Source organism: Acipenser ruthenus, chromosome 10 (genome assembly GCF_902713425.1).
Source record: "Acipenser ruthenus chromosome 10, fAciRut3.2 maternal haplotype, whole genome shotgun sequence".
Classification (NCBI taxonomy): Eukaryota; Metazoa; Chordata; class Actinopteri; order Acipenseriformes; family Acipenseridae; genus Acipenser; species Acipenser ruthenus.
In genome coordinates, this window is record NC_081198.1 from 25,641,615 (window position 1) to 25,659,458 (window position 17,844).

Genomic DNA, 17,844 nt, shown 5'->3' on the forward strand with positions numbered 1-17,844 from the left:
TTAAAAATAGCACGTCAGCGCAGTAAAAATCCATTACCTATGTCTGGGACAGTGTTTAAAAGGGGCAACAAACCTGAGTGGTGCAAGTTTTATTACATTTGGTGGCAGCGTGTGTGGGCGCCCCTACGACCCAGTTATAATGGACACTGATTTAAAAGGATTGATCGACCAGATCAAAAGAAACACCGCTGCTCAGAAGGAGCAGACGAAGAGATGGAGAATGGAGTTAGGGCTGCCGGAGCCGGAGCCCACAGAGCTGGACCTGCTGCTCCAGAAGTGGGAGGTGGAGCTGCCGTCCCGAGAGGCAGAAGGGGTGGAGCTGCTGTTCCGAGAGGCAGAAGGGGTGGAGCTGCCGTTCCGAGAGCCAGAGGCGGTGGAGCTACCGTCCCGAGAGCTAGAGGGGGTGGAGCTGCCGTCCCGAGAGCTAGAGGGGGCGGAGCTGCCGTCCCGAGAGCCAGTGGGGGTGGAGCTGCTGTCCTGAGAGCCAGAGGGGGTGGAGCTGCCGTCCCGAGAGCCAGTGGGGGTGGAGCTGCCGTCCCGAGAGCCAGTGGAGGTGGAGCCGTGGCCGTCTCAGGAGCCACTGGCTACAGTCAAGGGGGAGGAGGATTAAAATAGTGCGTCAGTGCAGTAAAAATCCATTTCCTGTGTCTGGGACAGTGTTTTAAAGGGGCAACGAACCTGAGTGGGTGCAGTTCTTTTACAATATATATATATATATATATATATATATATATATATATATATATATATATATATATATATATGAAATTAACAGATCTGATCATTTGAGTAGGAAAGTAACCTGAAACTACAGTAGTATAATGATCCAAAACGTTTTTAGAAAAAATATAATTATAATTTAGCATGAATAAACAGAAATAGATTTGAAAAAAAAATTTGAATACTAAAAGAAATATATTGAAGAAGAGCTTTTACAAAGTTTAAACATAATAAACAAAGTAACAAAACGTTTCTGATAAAACTTTACAGGAATAAAGATCTCAATCTTGAATACTGTATGCAAAAACTATTTTAAATTGCTACAGTAAGCAATATTTTAAAACAAGCTTTTGGCTGGCTGCAATGATGTCACAAGTCTTCCCTGGTGTGCCACGCAGTGGCCCGAAACAAGTAGCTCTGGGTTCCCAGGAAGGGAAGACAAATTTAGAAATGAACATTGAAATAACTCCATGAATCCTAGCTGTTGTGCAATTCAATTTGCTCTGTACAGCTAATGCCAAAGGTTTTGCATCACCTAGAATTTTAGGATTGAGACAATTAGAAACAAAAAAAAACATATATAAAACATCATTTGGATCTTTTATTTATTATCATTTAAATCAAAGAAACTACAAAATTATATCGCAAAAGTCTACTGGAAGCCATACTAGTAGTACAGTATTTCATGTTAGATTTTGAAATGTCACATTTTACAATTTTTGCCCGCTTTCTGCTAAGTATATAGAAAACTAGAGCGGTATGTAATTCAACATGTTAAAAACGTAACATTATTCAGCAGGTTTCATTCGACTTTATGAAGCCAAATGAGTTCATTCTATAGGGTGATGCCAAACCTTTGGCCAGAGCTAATCATTTTTTCATAACATATCAGTTAAACTTGCACTTACTACAATCCTCCGAACACTCCCACAGTAGATGATCAATCTAGCAGAAAGTCAAAATGCAGTTTACACCTCCTTTATTTTGATTAATATATTTACATAGTACAATTAAAAACATAAATCTTGAACCATGCACTGAAGTCCAAACTCATAGCATACAGTAACAGCTTAACTGTTATAAATTGCACACTCATCAAGTCCAAGTCCAAAATGAAAGCACTAGTTGAAGAGATGATGGAATAGCAAGTTGTGCACAATTCCAATCCATGCAGGACATGCTGCAATTGAGCACTGTTCTGTTGTTGCCTTCAGGTCATCAAGTCCTTGTGCACTCTGTACAGTGCCATGGTTTCCATGCATGAAAGCTCTTCCATATTCAGCACCTCCAGAGGGTTTCTCTCGAGTGATTTTGCGAGTGTCCTTTAAGATGCTCTATATTGCTGAAACACTTCCCACACTCTATACAGCGAAATGGATTCTTTATGTGAACTTGTTGGTGTCGTCTTAGGCTTCCTAACCGAGTAAAACGCATTCCACAATCTTTGCAGTAACATGGATTCTGTTCAGTGTGAGTTTGCATGTGTTTTTTGAAGTTTCCTATTTGAGAAAAACTCTTCCCACATTCTACACAATTATACGGTTTAAGTCCTGTGTGATCTTGCTGGTGTTTTTGAAGGTTTTTTAATGAAGAGAAACTCTGTCTACATTCAGAACAGTCGTATTGATTCTCCTCTGTGTGAGTTTGCTGGTGTTTCTGAAGGGTTATAAATGAACAGAAACTAACCCCACATGTTGTACAGATATATGGCTGGTCTCTTGTGTGAATTTGCTGGTGTCTTTTCAGATTTCCTAATTGAAGGAACTTCTTTCCACATTCAGTACACTGAAACTGTTTCTCCCCTGTGTGGCATTGCTGGTGATATTGAAGGCTTTCTATATCCTTGAAACTTTTACAACACTCAGTACAATAATGTGGCTTCTCTCCCATGTGAATCTGCTGGTGTTTCTTAAGAGCTCCTATTTGCCTGAAACTCTTTCCACATTCTGTACAAGGATACGGCTTTTCTCCGGTGTGAATTAGCTGGTGGTATTTAAGGTTTACTAATTGCCTGAAACTGTTCCCACATTCTGTACAGGCATACGGCTTTTCTCCTGTGTGAATTTGCTGGTGTTTTTTAAGGCCTCCTAATTCACTGAAATTCTTCCCACATTGTGCACAAGGATATGGTTTCTTTCCTGTGTGAATTTTCTGGTGTTTTTTTAGGTTATCTAACAGAACAAAACTTTTGCAACATTCACTACAAATAAACTGTTTCACTCCTGCGTGAATTCGCAAGTGTTTTTTAAGAGCTCCTAATTGCCTGAAACTCCTCTCACATTGTGTACAAGGATATGGTTTCTCTCCAGTGTGAATGCGCATGTGGTCTTTAAGGTTTCCTGACTTAATGAAACTCTTGTCACATTCAGTGCAATGATATGGTCTCTCTCCTGTGTGAGTACGCTGGTGGTATTGAAGGCTTCCCAACTGCCTGAAACACTTCCCACATTCAGTGCAGAGATATGGGGTCTCTCCTGTATGGATTCTCTGGTGTTTTTTCAATCCATGTAAATGCCTAAAACTCTTTTTACATTCGGTACAAGTATACTGTTTCTTTTCAGTGTGAATTCGCAGGTGTTGTTTAAGCAGTCTTAAAGTACTGAATCTCTTCCCACATTCTTTGCAGGGATGTAGTTTCCTCTTGTAAGTGATTGTATGGATTTTCTGGTGTGATTTAAGGAGTCCTATCTGACTGAAACTTTTTCCGCAAGTTGTACACTGGTGTGAACCTTGCAAGCTGCTTGTGGCTTCTGAATGGTTAACAGATACTGAATCTGGAATGGTAGGCCTATCGGTGTGGACAGTGTCATTTTCAGGGACCTCCTCTTTAATGTAGACAGTGCCCAGTTCAGGGAGCGTGTCATTTATGTGGTCAATGTCCACTTCAGGGACCTCCTCTTTAATGGTTACAATGTCCAGATCACAGACCTCCTGATTAATGCTGACAGTGTCCATTTCAGGAAGATTCTCATTAACATGGACAACGTCCAATTCAGGGACCTCCTCTTTAATGGTGGCAATGTCCACTTCAGGGACCTCCTCTTTAATGGTGGCAATGTCCACTTCAGGGACCTCCTCTTTAATGGTGACAGTGTTCATGTTTGAGTGTTTCACCAAGGTAAGCCTGTTTCCTTCAGCAGCTCTGCACGAAAAAACAGAATACAAGCTGTTACAAAGTTGCAAAACAGTTACAATACAAAATAGAATCAATATCCTGCGGTGTTAAATTACAAACAAAAACAAGGCTATTGCAAAATCTGACAATCAGTGGTAGAAGCGCTGCAGTTCAGTCATTGTTTTCAGAGTGGTAGTCTGCAACAGACAGGATTCCACTTTCAAAGCAACAGTTCTGTCTTCAGTAAGACTATATTACAGGATTCAAAATGGTCACAATGTGTGGAAAGGCCATTTCATTCATTTAAATGTGTTTAGCTGGTAGAATTATAAAATAAATATAATCTAAGATCTAGACAGATAATCTGTTCTTGCAGGATACAGGAGTGTAGATTAATTATGTTTTGCTGTCTGCACTGAGAACTAGGCCTAGACAAAACCTAATTTTGCTCAGTGTGAAAAAAAACAAAAAAAACAATGAAAGACACATTTGACAATTTACATTTAGGTAAACACAATTACTGTGTGATGGGAACTGCCTGTTCCCATCATACAGTAATGTACAGTAGTTTTTACTGTATTTCAACATTGAAAAGTTTTGGAATAAAACGATCATGTTATCATGTAAGATCATTTGATTCAGTTTTAGCTAAGCATGACATCGGGTAGAAGAATTCAGTCGGTTCTAGGCCTTCTAGGAACCGGGTTACCCGATTCCTGGAAAGGGTTAATTACACCTCTTTTGCCCCGAAAGCACTACAAACTAATGCGTGCGTGTTTGTGGCTGTAGCTCGAAATAATCAAGTGAGAAGGTTGTTGTACGTCATGGCCAGAGCAGGGGGGGAAGAATGCAAGCCAGCTGACCACACGCATTTCTGTGTGTTCTGCTTTCACATTTTTTAAATGGTCAGTTTGAGAAATAAACTTTGTTCAACAGCTGCTTTAGTACAAAGCTCACGCTACATACTGGTAACGTTGTTCTTAAATTACTGTGGCTGATTCTTTGGCTGAAGAGATATTATCAGCTCATCATCCAACCATGGAATCTTGTGCAATTAAATCACTTAAACTCCTGACGGTGAACAATGTAACAAAATCTACTGGGATGCAAGACGCAAGAGACGAAAAAAAGTCTATTCGTGTTGACTCAAAACTTTATTTAGGCACTCTACGATTTGACTGGCGAAAGATAACATTGGTTTATTGAAGTTCACAAAGACACATTTTTTTTTCAGCTTGGTACGGTAACCTTTTCACGTCCTTCCATTACAGCCCTTCATTAATTACATTAAGTTTTCAGGGCATTTTGTTACTGGCACGTGTGCAAGACACAAACCTTAAGTGTATTTTTATTTGTTGCTGTTCTTGTTCTACATTTCCTAAACAACTGTTCATTTTAAGATACTTTTATTACACAACAGTACTCACACGTTTGGTCACCATAACAACTGTTGTAAGAAACTGGTATTCATGTGTTCTGCTGGTGTTAATATACCTGAAGAAGACACGTAACTGTTGTAAGAAACTGGTATTCATGTGTTCTGCTGGTGTTAATATACCTGAAGAAGACACGTTAGTGTCGAAACGTGTTGTTTGTTTTAAATCAATAAAGAGATTTTGATGAAGAATATAAACGAGCGGGAGTCAAGTATTTAAACCTCTTTGAAGCAAAATGATGAATTTCGTTTGGTAAGCCATTTAAATATAGTTTGGCTGAAAGAAATTAACACTTGCATTGCCGTAGAGACTACTTTCATATTGTGTGTGTGTGTGTGTATATATATATATATATATATATATATATATATACACACACACACACACACATATATATATATACACACATTATATATATATATATATATATATATATATATATATATATATATATATATATATATATATATACACACACACACATATATACATATATACACACATATATACACATATATATATACACATACATATATACACATATATATATATATATATATATACTCAGACCGACGTCATCTCGCATTCGTAAATATTAACACTTGCTTTTAAAGGGAGATGCAGCATTTTTGTGCCTAACCCCTGAAAAAGATGTCAAAATGTTTTTTTTTTGTTCTTGCATTTCTCACCATTTTAATCGCAGTCTGGAGCTCTGCATTATAATTTCTTCAGTGGTACAAACAGATTGATACACGATGGTGCGATTGAGGAAGCATTGTGTTTTGAGGAATCATATCGTCATAAAGAACTGTCGGCGTGTACCATTGGCAAGCCTGTCACATACCAGTAAAGGTACATGTACCACAGGTTGAAAACCACTGGTCTAGCCGGTCAAGTGGAGTGGCTCCGCTACAACTTGTCTCGTGGAAAACTGACATGTTCGATTTTAACAAAAAGGGATTCGAAGAGGAATCGAATCCTGAAAATGGATTTGGGTAATAGAGAAGCGGGTAACCAGGATACCCCAGTACCCTGTGTCATCCCTAGTTTTAACTAACCTAAGTTCTATAAAAATCTACAAGATGCTTGCAACAGCTGTAAATCTACGTTTAATTGACTACACGTTTAAACCCATTGTAAATCCGGTCGTTTAAACGGCCATACATTTAATGTTTCACTCATTTCATATTTTTATATTTTACTTCCAATATTTTAAGTCATATTTTAACCTCGGTTTGTTATTCAAAGCGTGTACCATATAGATCCACTTAAAGACAAACAATGGTAAACATAAAAGCATAAAGGAGAACTAAGTTAGCACTAAAATGTAATCTATTTTAATAGCATAAAAAAAAGAGTCGATTTTACGACGTACCATTTCTCCAAGCTCCATAAAAAGCGTGTGTATCCAACATCGAAAAAACATTAAAAAAAAAAACAACTCTATAAATTAAACTTAAAACAGTGACAAGACTACATTTTTAGTTTCATTCACTTGTATATTATTGGCAGGAAACAAAACATGTCCAGAACCAAAAACCTTTATTTTTTTTGAGACTGCAATATACATACTCATGAACCCAAACATGACACTATATTAATTTTTTCTCAGAGTGCATGGAATGACAACTTCTGCCATTTTTCGGAATACACACAGCATAATCTAATCTTGCATTAAATACATAATAAAAGGTAAGGGGCAAAAATTGATAAAGCATGTTTATATGTACATGTGTTTACGTTTGCTGAAGATGCAGCTATCCAAAATACTAAAGAATTTATTAAACTGGTGCAGGGGTTGTTTAAGCCATTTCTTCAGCTCTTTCAGTTATGCTCAGATAAAACCAAATAGTCATTCTTATTGGTCATTTTATAAATTACCTGATTTTTACCTGAAAAATTGCTTTAAAGCACATTATAACTTTCTAAAAAGCGAAAACATTTTCTGCTTGGACATCAATATTCATAATTCTCTTTCAATTACCTATTTCATATGTCACTGGTGAAAATCTGTTAATGTGTTGTTTGGCCAAACACACAAGGGGCTACAGAAATAATAATTAAAAAAAAAACAATTGTGAAGCTATATTAAAATAAACAAAAAAAATTAACACTTCCTCTCGTCTCTCACACATTGTCCTCCTTTTAGTTCATCAAGATTAATTATGAGTATTTGTCCAGACCGGCTGGCTGGATTTGGTTGCCAGCGGTTACAGAATCATTCCGTATTCAGTAGTAAAGATAAGAATGGAGCGCGATTTGTTCCATATTTTGCCTAGGGTTAACATTTCACTTGTTGCACCACTGAGATGAGAACCACGCTGTGGATCAATATTTGCACGATATTCAACGTGAAAACAAAGTTTGCTTGCTGCTCATCATGCCTGCATCACACCTCCTGCGCTGCATTCAAAGTGAATTAAGCCCTACGATTACAAAAAAGACATGCTTTAAGAAAGGCCTGATGGGACAACATCAACATGACATCATTGTGCTCCTCTACTCCACTAAAGAAGTGCAGATGAATGCAAAGATACAGGGATGCAGATTAATACAAAGATACAGGGAAGAATGAGAAAAAGAATCCCCCTGGTTATGTAAAAATGAAGATCCATTTAAAGCTTGCTGCACAGCCTGTAACAAAGACTTTTCAATCTCGCAGAGGAAAGAGTGATGTGAAACAGAATGCAGCTCAAGAGATTCATATTACAAATATTACATCTAATTCCACTTCAGGCACTTAAGACATTTTGTTCCTGAAGGTTCAGGTGCAGGAGATAAGGTACAGACAGCATTTGCTGTATACAGTGTACAGTTCTGAATTCTGGTACACTAGTTGTGTGTGCATGTACATTCAGATATCCTCAAACTATTGAGCTTTTGATCTATTGGCAAAAGCACATTTTATATACAAATGCCAATATAATAAATTTGTATTATAAAATGAGACAATTCAAACGTAATTGTACTAGAAATGTGTTAATATCATGTGTTACAACACTAAAGAAAACACATGTATTATTATTTTTATTAATAATAATAATCTTTATTTTATAAAGCGCCTTAATGCACGCATCTCAAAGCGCTGTACAAACACAAAAAAACAGAACCATATATACATACAGCATATTAAGAGTATACGTCGTAATATAAAAAGAAATTACACAAATCAAAAACCAAATCATGATAAATGCCTGATCGTAACAGTGTGTATAACGTGTAACGCGTAATAAGTGTGTAATGTTTTTTTTTTTTTTTTTTTTTTTTTTAAGTTTTTTTAAAAGCATCAACGGTCTTAGCATCCCTGATAGATTGAGGAAGGTCGTTCCAAAGTTTGGGGGAATAGCGGCAAAAAGCCCCATCGCCCATGGAGCGAAGCTTAGTTTTGGGTATTGCCTAACCTGTATTACAGCCTAGCATGTATTTCGTGAACTTGTTTTATATAGGTTATTACATTCATATTTTACTATAGACACACGGGGTGGTTTTAAACCATTGGTGTCAGGTGGAGCTACGAAAACAGACTGTGAACAGTAATTCCCAACGCGACGACCCTCCGCTACCAACACCCCGGACCGCACAGGAATAGTGTTACTGTGCAACTGTTCAGGTGGCAACCCCCCTGTGGTACAAGACAAATGGACGAGCAATGGACAGTACAAAATGAAAATAAAAATCAGCAGAGTCATGATTAAAGTATTCAGGATAAACTTTATAAAGCGGATGGCAGTTGCGAATTACATCCTCTCACTTCCGCATCCGGAGAGAGCTTTCAAGTAAGCGCGAGCTGAGAGCTCACCTCGAACTCGGGTACAATTTAAACAAAACCTAGATATTTAGGCATCACAATGTAATTAATATATTTAGAATACAGACGTTTCTGTGCTATTTTTATACAATTTCTGTTAAAACGCTGCATCGCCTTTACGTGTATAACACAAGCAGAAACAGACATCAATTTGTTTTTTAATATTAAGTTTACCTGCTTACCTGGACAAATCAATTCTTTTAAAAAACTATTTCAATGCGTAGCAGATGGAATAAACAAGTGCCTTGTTCTGGCTCGAATCTTAATCACTGTTGAATTGAAAGATTGGTACAGGTCACGGAACAACCCTCGAAATGCAAACCGGAAACTAAACATGCAGATCCTTCCGTGCCAAACATGCTCGGATTATACCAACTAAGGCGGGGGGTATGATCCGTAATTTTTAGCAATGCATTAAAATTAATTTGGTCACGTTTAAGCATTAATATAGGGTGCAATAACAATTAAAAAAGAAATAAAGTGTTTAAATAAAACGTGTTGTAGGCCTCCTCAAATCAGATGCGTTTCCCTGGCGACAGAGATTTCATTTGATACATTCCGCTGTCGTGCCGTCCCAACAAAAGTGTCGTCAAACCCGCATGCAAATTCGTTTTTGCGCAAGCCTAGGTTACTGCAAGCATAGTAAAATAAGTAGCACAATGATGTCAAAGATGGGCGGAGCTAAGACAGGGCGAGTACCTGAAGGCCAGAAAGTATGGCTGCGGACTGCAGTCTGATCCAGGTTACCTCATCGCTGCAGAGAGATTGTTCTCCCAACCGCTGATCCAGGATCAGTTCCTCACTCTCTTTGACTTTTTCAAAGCCCTGCACAGAACCAAACTAGAGAGAGAGAGCATAACATCTTAAAAAACAACATCATGTTCTCCTTAAAAACAGATTTTAACCAAATAAAAGGATCATAAAATGTAAACAAAACACAAAAGCTTATATTAAAAAAAAACTAAACCGTGTTTTTCCTGTAAAAACAGATTAATACCAAAGTAATAAAAACACTGTAAAACCAAATATAAATCAAAACTAGAAGTTAAACAACAGCTTTCCCACCTCACTCAATTAGCACAACGCGTCTCCCACACACCATCTCTCCTGAAAGCCTTCCAGATTACTGACCATTTTAAAATAATTAAAATCCATCATTACCCGGCTAATTACTAAAATATGAAATAATCTGACAACATCTGTTAGTCCTGCCTCTAAAATCTTCTTTTTTCTGGATTTTAAAGTGGCCAATTTTGCCTGCCCTAAGATAAAGTTAATTAAAACACTCCTATTCCTTGCTTTAAAACTATAGGGGAACCCAAAAATAAAAATCTCCTTGCTAAAAGTCATCCCAAAAGCTTGCAGGAGCCTCTGCAGGAGGTGAAAGAACGACTCCAGCCTGACATAGCCACTGAACGTGTGAAACACTGTCTCCTCCTCCCCACAGAAACAGCACTCTGTACTGATGCTGGGGTCCACTCTGTGGAGGAACCGTCCCGTAGACACGGCGCAGTGCAGGATGCTCCACTGCAGGTCCCCTACTCATTTTAGTTAAGGGCAGTTTGTACAACACCCTCCACACTGGCTGTCTTTCTTCTGCTACCTGTAAATGCCCCACTGCCCCCTCATCGGCATCCTATGGTTTCTCATACCATTTCTATGCTGATGATGCTCAGATTTTCCTCTCCTTCCCCACCACTCCACCACTCCACCATCCCCTCCCGTAGCTCTACCTGTCTGTCTGCTATTTCCTCCTGGATGCACTCGCATCACCTCAAACTCAGCCTCTCTAAATCTGACCTCCTTTTCTTTCCCCACTCCTCCTCCCCTTCCTCTGATCTCTATATCTCTGTTCCTCTGGAATCTACCACACTCTCTCCCTCTTCCTCCGCTAAGAACCTCAGAGTCACCCTGGACCCCTGCCTCTCTTATTCCCAGCACATCTCCACTCTGGCACGCACTTGCCGATTCTTCCTGAGCAACATACGTAGAATCCGACCCTTCCTCACCAACTACGCCACCCAGCTCCTGGTCCAGGCCCTGGTACTCTCCCGCCTAGACTACTGCAACACCCTCCAGGCTGGCATCCCTGCGTCCGCCACCCGTCCGCTCCAGCTCATCCAGAACTCCACTGCTCGCCTGGTATTCTCTCTGCCTCGCTTCTCCCACGCAACTCCACTGCTCCGCTCACTCCACTGGCTCCCGATCACCGCTCGCATCCAGTTCAAGACTCTTGTACTAGCCTACAGATGCCTTGACCAGACTGCACCCAGCTACCTCCACCGCAGTGGTGGAATGACCTTCCTACAGATGTCAGGACTGCCCAGTCCCTGACCACCTTCCGGCGCCTCCTCAAGACTCACCTCTTCAGACAGCACCTGTAGAACTCCTCTTTTTCTTTCCCCCTGGACACTTATCACTCTTCCTTAAATGCGCTTTACTTGCTCTTATCTGCCCCCTATTTTAGTGCATCTAATCCTGTACTTTAGAGTACTGTAATCTGTCAAGTGTTATTTAATCTGTAGTATTTTGTATTTAATTATATCCTGATGTAACTATCACTGACACTGTTATCTGCTCCGTTATTGAATCATATTTTGTCATACTTGTACTTGCCAGAACCAAAGTCATTGTATTTATCTTGCTCTTAATTGCATTATTACTTGTACTGTGATTCTTGAAATGTATTTTTGTTTACAACTGTAAATTGCCCTGGATAAGGGAGTCTGCTAAGAAATAAATAATAAATGGCTTCTCCACTTTGTGTCTACAAGCTGCTTTTATCTGCTTTGATTGTTTTAACATGCAGCTCATATAGTTTTTTCCCCTCTGCTGTGTGGAGAGCTATATTTTTAACTCTCTCCACTTTCCCTATTCTCGCTCCTTCCCTGCCCTCTTCCTCACCTAAACCTGGGGATAAAAAAAAACTATAGGGAAAAAGGGGTCCCCTCCCTGATCTGACCCCCCCAGCTAGCCCCTCCCCAAAGCCTCCCTGAGTTTCAGGGAGAGAGAGTTCTTCAGCTCATTAATCATTCTCTCAGCCAGCCTCTCCGAGCTGAGCCGCTGAGATCCAACAGGTGGGCCAGTTGGGTTACACCGGCCTTGACAGAACTGGCACACATAGCACCCCCGACTGAAAAAACTGAATGGGAAAAAGGGGATTAAAGAAGAAGAGGGGCTCCTCTAGTAAAGACTGCCCAGTCACTGACCCCTCCTCCCTCGCCACTCTTACTGTCTGCCACATTTTAAAAACATTAACATAAAAAGAGGGGAGACCTGCATTATCTAACCTGGAAAAATCAATTAAGAACAAGCTCCGATCTAACCCCATTCCTCCTACTCTTCTAAGAAAATAAAAGGCTATCTCTCTCCAGTGAGCACCTTCCTCAGCATACAGGAGCCTTTTCACTGCCTGCAGTCTGAGGGCTGCCACCCTGCTGGCAATGCTGACTAGGCCTTGCCCTCCTTCATAAGTGAGAACATAAGAACATAAAAAAGTTTACAAACGAGAGGAGGCCATTCAGCCCATCTTGCTCGTTTGGTTGTTAGTAGCTTACTGATCCCAGAATCTCATCAAGCAGCTTCTTGAAGGATCCCAGGATGTCAACTTCAACAACATTACTGGGGAGTTGGTTCCAGACCCTCACAATTCTGTGTGTAAAAAAGTGCCTCCTATTTTCTGTTCTGAATGCCCCTTTATCTAATCTCCATTTGTGACCCCTGGTCCTTATTTCTTTTTTTCAGGTCAAAGAAGTCCCCTGGGTTGACATTGTCTATACCTTTTAGGATTTTGAATGTTTGAATCAGATCGCCGCGTAGTCTTCTTTGTTCAACACTGAATAGATTCAATTCTTTTAGCCTGTCTGCATATGACATGCCTTTTAAACCCGGGATAATTCTGGTTGCTCTTCTTTGCACTCTTTCTAGAGCAGCAATATCCTTTTTGTAACGAGATGACCAAAACTGAACACAGTATTCTAGGTGAGGTCTTACTAATGCATTATAAAGTTTTAAGATTACTTCCCTTAATTTAAATTCAACACTTCTCACAATATATCCGAGCATCTTGTTAGCCTTTTTTATAACTTTCCCACATTGTCTAGATGAAGACATTTCTGAGTCAACATAAACTCCTAGGTCTTTTTCATAGTTCCCTTCTTCAATTTCACTATCTCCCATATGATATTTATAATGCACATTTTTAATGCCTGCATGCAATACTTTACACTTTTCTCTATTAAATTTAATTTGCCATGTGTCTGCCCAATTCTGAATGCTGTCTAGATCATTTTGAATGACCTTTGCTGCTTCAACAGTGTTTGCCACTCCTCCTATTTTTGTGTCGTCTGCAAATTTAACGAGTTTACTTACTATACCAGAATCTAAATCATTAATGTAGATTAGGAATAGCAGAGGACCTAAAACTGATCCCTGTGGTACTCCACTGGTTACCTCACTCCATTTTGAGGTTTCTCCTCTAATCAGTACTTTCTGTTTTCTACCTGTTAACCACTCCCTAATCCATGTGCATGCATTTCCTTGAATCCCTACTGCGTTCAGTTTGAGAATTAATCTTTTATGCGGGACTTTGTCAAAAGCTTTCTGGAAATCTAAATAAACCATGTTGTCAGCTTTGCAGTTATCTGTTTTCAATGTTGCATCCTCAAAAAAGTCAAGTAGGTTAGTTAGACACGATCTCCCTTTCCTAAAACCATGCTGGCTGTCTCCCAGGATATTGTTACCATATAGGTAATTTTCCATTTTGGATCTTATTATAGTTCCCATACTTTCCATATAATAGAAGTCAGGCTTATTGGTCTGTAGTTACCTGGTTCGGTTTTGTCTCCCTTTTTGTGGATCGGTATTACGTTTGCTATTTTCCAGGTACAGAACTGCCGGCCTCAGCCAGTGTCTCCCACTCCAGAAGAAATCCAGCAATATCCTCTGAATCTCCTCTACCATTCCCCATGGGGGGGTCCAGACACACCAGCTTGTGCCACAACATTAAGGCCACCAAATTACTGAATTACCTTGAATGACAGCTGAGCCAGCAGCCCCTGCCAGCTGTGCAGCCGCCCCCTCACCTTATCCACCAGGCCCTCCCAGTTCCTCAGCTGTGTCCCAAAGAACACCCCCAGCACCTTAATCCCAGTCCTGTCCATGTGGCAATGTGGGGGGGCCCTCCTCCTGCCAACCACCTGACAGGAAGGTGTTGCATTTTGCCCAGTTTATCCGTGCTGACGATGCTCTCTAAAACACTGCCAAGCTCTCCTTCAGGGCCTGGACGTCCCCATCACTGCACGCAAACACGATCACATCATCAGCGTAGGCCGATACTTTCACAGAGACAGGGATGGATGAGACAACCTTCCCCTCAGAAGATGCAACAGTGGCTCTATTGACAACGAATACAGCATGCCAGACAGACAGCAGCCCTGTCTAATGCCCCTGCTCACAGAGAAAGGTTTGCTTAACCCATTATTAATCTTTAAAACACTAAAAACATTTGAGTATAAAAGCTCTATCTAGGAAATAAAAACAGGGCCAAACCCGAAGGCTTTCAGGACTTTCACAAGGTAGGTGTGGTCGACCCTATCGAAAGCCTTCACTTGATCAAGGGAGATCAATCCCACATTAAAATGACATGTTTCACTCAAAGTTAAAAAATCTCTAAATAAAAACAGGTTATCAAAAATAGATCTTCCTGGGATACAATAACTTTGATCTTTGTGTATTACTGTACTTAAACATTTTTTAAGCCTATTTGCGAGACATCTGGAAATAATTTTCGAATCGACACAAAAGCGAAGGTTTTGGAAGGTTTGCTCATTAAAGTGATCTTCGTTATTTTCCAAATTTAGAATGTCTCTCTCTAACTCCCCGACTGCTTTGTTGCCTCCAGGGTGTACTGCTGACAAAAGATTTGAATTTGTTTTTTCCCCAATGTCTCACCACTGCCTTAAATCTTGATAATTGTTCTTTTGTTTTTGCCAGATTTTCCAAAACTCTTTAAAAATATTTCCAAATTTGCAGTCTTTTAATAATTTAATGTTAAAATGCCAATAAGAAGACTTGTGCCCTTCGGTTGGAATAAGTACATTAACTAACAGGCAGTGGTGGTCCGACAGACTATTGGGAATGATATTTGCCCCAACAAAAAAAATTGAGGTGACAATGGAATGAATAAAGCTGGTCCAGTCATACTGTAGATGTGTAATTATTACGAGACTGGGACCAGGTGTACTGTCGGGCATGAGGGTGCAGACACCTCCATACATCAACCAGGTCACTGGACTGTAAAACTGCAGTCAGCTCTCAGGAGGATTGAGGATGTGGCTCCTCGGTATTCCTATCCTTTGTAAAATCTATAGTGCAATTAAAATCACCCACAACCACTAATACGTCATTAATATTGCATTTTAAAATGGTTTGAGTTCAACTTGTTAAACAACACAGTTCTTTCTCTTCCTGTATTTGCTGCATAAATGTTTCTAAAAGTAAAGTTAAAACCAGCTATTTGTGTCTGTACTTTTAAAAGCTGCCTCATTCTCCTGCTCAATGTGCGTCTCCTGCAGCAACACAACCCCAGCCCTTTTCTGCTTTAAAAAATCAAATAACTGTGCTCTTTTAAAAGACTGTCTACAGCCATTAACGTTAAAATAAATAAAAACAAACACTAAAAAATAAAAATGTTGTATTAAAAAAATCAATTTTATAATGTTTTTGATCGTATCATTTTCTTAACGTCTGTACTACTTTTTTTAAACTGTATCTCTTCTGCTGATCTAGCTCCTCAAGTGTGGACTTCCTGGAGACTACATGCGCAGAGTGTAAAAACATTTTAAATCGAGAAAAAAACTTTTAATGTCCACTCCCCTCTTACCTTTGGTACGGTCAAGAAAGTTGTTAATATACTGCAGTGTATAGAGTTTTTTCCTGACGCGTTGGCTGTCAGGGACGTCCGAGATTAACGAGGAATCAGAGAGCCCCCCGTCATCCGACTCATACATGCCCTCATCTTCCTCGCCATCTGCCCTGTCCTCTTCAGCGGCCTTGCCGCTCTCCACAGCCACAGCTTCAGCCTCGGTGTCCCCTGTCTTACTCCCTGTCTCGTAGTAAGATAAGAAGTTCTGTACTTGTGCTTTCTTCCTCAGGGCTGCTTCAGGCACCGCTGCCTCAGGCTCTGCGCCTCGGGCTCTGCGCCTCGGGCTCTTCTGGCTCCGTTGACTCGGGCTCTGTTGGCTCAGGCTCTGCTGACTCAGGCTCTGCTGGCTCCGCTGACTCGTTCTCTGCTGACTCGGGCTCTGCTGGCTCCGCTGACTCAGGCTCTGCTGGCTCAGCTGCCTCGGGCTCTGCTGCCTCGGGCTCTGCTGACTCCACTGACTCGGGCTCTGCTGGCTCCGCTGACTCGGGTTCCGCTGACTTGGGCTCCGCTGGCTCCGCTGCCTCGGGCTCTGCTGACTCCACTGACTCGGGCTCTGCTGGCTCCGCTGACTCGGGTTCCGCTGACTTGGGCTCCGCTGGCTCCGCTGCCTCGGGCTCTGCTGACTCCACTGACTCGGGCTCTGCTGGCTCCGCTGACTCGGGCTCTGCTGGCTCCGCTGCCTCGGGCTCTGCTGACTCCACTGACTCGGGCTCTGCTGACTTGGGCTCTGCTGGCTCAGCTGACTTGGGCTCTGCTGGCTCCACTGACTCGGACTTTGCTGGCTCTGCTGCCTCGGGCCCTGCTGCCTCGGGCTCTGCTGGCTCTGCTGCCTCGGGCTCTGCTGGCTCCGTTGACTCGGGCTCTGCTGGCTCAGGCTCTGCTGACTCAGGCTCTGCTGGCTCCGCTGACTTGGGCTCTGCTGGCTCCGCTGACTCGGGCTCTGCTGCCTCGGGCTCTGCTGACTCCACTGACTCGGGTTCCGCTGACTCGGGCTCTGCTGGCTCAGCTGATTTGGGCTCTGCTGTCTCGGGCTCTGCTGGCCCCGCTGACTCGGGCTCCGCTGACTCGGGCTCTGCTGGCTCCGCTGCCTCGGGCTCTGCTGACTCCACTGACTCGGGCTCCACTGACTCGGACTTTGCTGGCTCTGCTGCCTCGGGCCCTGCTGCCTCGGGCTCTGCTGGCTCTGCTGCCTCAGGCTTTGCTGGCTCCCGGGGCTGCTCGTCCTCCCACTTTCCCCGATCGCCCCTAGCCTCCTGTCCACCAGGAGCTCCCTTATCATGCTCTGCTTCAGCCCGATCCCGGTTTCTCTGACACTGTTTTCTTTGATGTCCCTGAGCTCCACATTTAAAACACCTCATCGTATCAGAACTGGCAAAAACAACACAATTTGTCCCCTCAACATTAAAATTCCACGCTACCTCAATGACTAAATTAGGATCATGTTGTAAAATTAACGCTTGTCTTCTAAAAGACAATACATTTTTACACTGGGACATTTACATCCTAGAGGGATCGTCTTAATGGGATACATTAATTTTCCATATCTTGCTAATTCATTTTCCAGCAACTCGTTTTTTAAAAAGGGATGGACATTAGACAGTATTAAGAACATAAGAACATAAGAACGAGAGGAGGCCATTCAGCCCATCTTGCTCGTTTGGTTGTTAGTAGCTTATTGATCTCAGAGTATCATCAAGAAGCTTCTTGAAGGATCCCAGGGTGTCGGCTTCAACATTACTAAGTTGGTTCCAGACCCTCACAATTCTCTGTGTAAAAAAGTACCTCCTATTTTCTGTTCTGAATGCCCCTTTATCTAATCTCCATTTGTGACCCCTGGTCC

At 41.4% G+C, this 17,844-nt stretch overlaps 2 protein-coding genes across 3 annotated transcripts; both read right to left on the minus strand.

Annotated features, from left to right (window-relative positions):
- Window positions 1-834: 834 nt before the first annotated feature.
- Window positions 835-9,938, minus strand: LOC117404216 (gastrula zinc finger protein XlCGF57.1-like). Of its 2 annotated transcripts, none has more exons than XM_059031968.1 (2): window positions 9,779-9,938; window positions 835-3,862 (listed from the first exon to the last, which is right to left on the minus strand). In XM_059031968.1, the coding sequence occupies exon 2, from the start codon at window positions 3,817-3,819 to the stop codon at window positions 1,999-2,001; it is 1,821 nt and encodes a 606-aa protein (XP_058887951.1). In that variant the 5' UTR covers window positions 3,820-3,862; window positions 9,779-9,938; the 3' UTR covers window positions 835-1,998. The 2 variants fall into 2 exon arrangements, with proteins under 2 accessions (XP_058887951.1, XP_033862910.1); XM_034007019.2 differs by lacking the exon at window positions 9,779-9,938 and adding an exon at window positions 9,262-9,647.
- Window positions 9,939-16,255: 6,317 nt separating this feature from the next.
- On the minus strand, window positions 16,256-17,362 carry LOC131738080 (proteoglycan 4-like). The gene has a single exon (XM_059031318.1). It carries the CDS (start codon window positions 17,360-17,362, stop codon window positions 16,256-16,258), a length of 1,107 nt encoding a protein of 368 aa, XP_058887301.1.
- Window positions 17,363-17,844: the final 482 nt, after the last annotated feature.

Coding starts and splice junctions, on each gene's coding strand:
- LOC131738080 (XM_059031318.1), bottom strand. CDS start 17,362: ATGAGGTGTTTTAAATGTGGAGCTCAGGGACATCAAAGAAAACAGTGT.
- LOC117404216 (XM_059031968.1), bottom strand. CDS start 3,819: ATGAACACTGTCACCATTAAAGAGGAGGTCCCTGAAGTGGACATTGCC.